This window comes from Seriola lalandi, unplaced genomic scaffold (assembly GCF_002814215.2).
Source record: "Seriola lalandi dorsalis isolate HSWRI2012SDOR001 ecotype SW California unplaced genomic scaffold, Sedor1 jcf7180002051564, whole genome shotgun sequence".
In the NCBI taxonomy this organism is placed as follows: domain Eukaryota; kingdom Metazoa; phylum Chordata; class Actinopteri; order Carangiformes; family Carangidae; genus Seriola; species Seriola lalandi.
Window position 1 is genome coordinate 1 of NW_019522117.1, and position 732 is coordinate 732.

Here is a 732-nt window from a genome sequence, read left to right on the forward strand (position 1 = left end):
TGTGTGTGTGTGTGTGTTAACATTAATGTGTGTGTCTCTAGATGCCTCAGCTGAAGCCGGAGACCATCAGCATGACGGGACTCAACCTCTTTCAGCACCTCTGTAACCTGGCCCGCCTCGCCACCAGTGCCCTGGACAACGCCTCCAGCTGTGAGGTACGGACACGTCCCTCCTTCATGTTCACCTCAAAACAAATAACAAAAGCATGTGACGCCCAGACGGTTAACTCTCAGTCCCGTGTGTCTCTCCAGCTGTGCGGCATGGACCAGCTGTGGGGGATCGCCCTGCGGGCCCAGTCAGCTGATATCAGCCGCGCCGCCATCCAGTACATCAACTCCTACTACATCAACGGTCAGTTCAGCTCCGCCCTCACACCTTCTTCTGTCTCTGGCCTTTTAGAGCGAAAGCCGACAGACGTCATGTCGTTTATTAGAAAGCTGAAGATTAGATTTCGTACACACTGTGTGAGCGCGTCACATACAAGCGCCGGATTCAGTTCTGCCACTGACATCATTTCGATGTCGATTCAGTTTGAGAGTTTTCAGTTAAAATGCCAGTTTTTCTTGGATATGAAGGAGATTCTCAGAGAATTAAAGCTGTAAAATCACCTCGTATCCCTCCGCCACTCAGACTAGTTCCAGGTTACATCCCTGTTTATCCAGTCAGAGAAAATATTAAACATCGGTGTGAATTTTTATCACAATCTCTAAAAAAGGGTTTTCTGAGGTCACC

At 49.0% G+C, this 732-nt stretch overlaps 1 protein-coding gene across 1 annotated transcript; it reads left to right on the top strand.

Moving 5' to 3' along the window:
- Positions 1-41: 41 nt before the first annotated feature.
- LOC147819632 (ubiquitin carboxyl-terminal hydrolase 34-like) lies at positions 42-464 on the top strand (the record flags this gene model as incomplete). Its single annotated transcript, XM_087172035.1, has 2 exons — positions 42-155; positions 252-464. Coding segments are annotated over exons 1-2 (327 nt in total), but the record flags the coding sequence as incomplete, so codon positions are not given.
- Between the last annotated feature and the right edge of the window lie 268 nt (positions 465-732).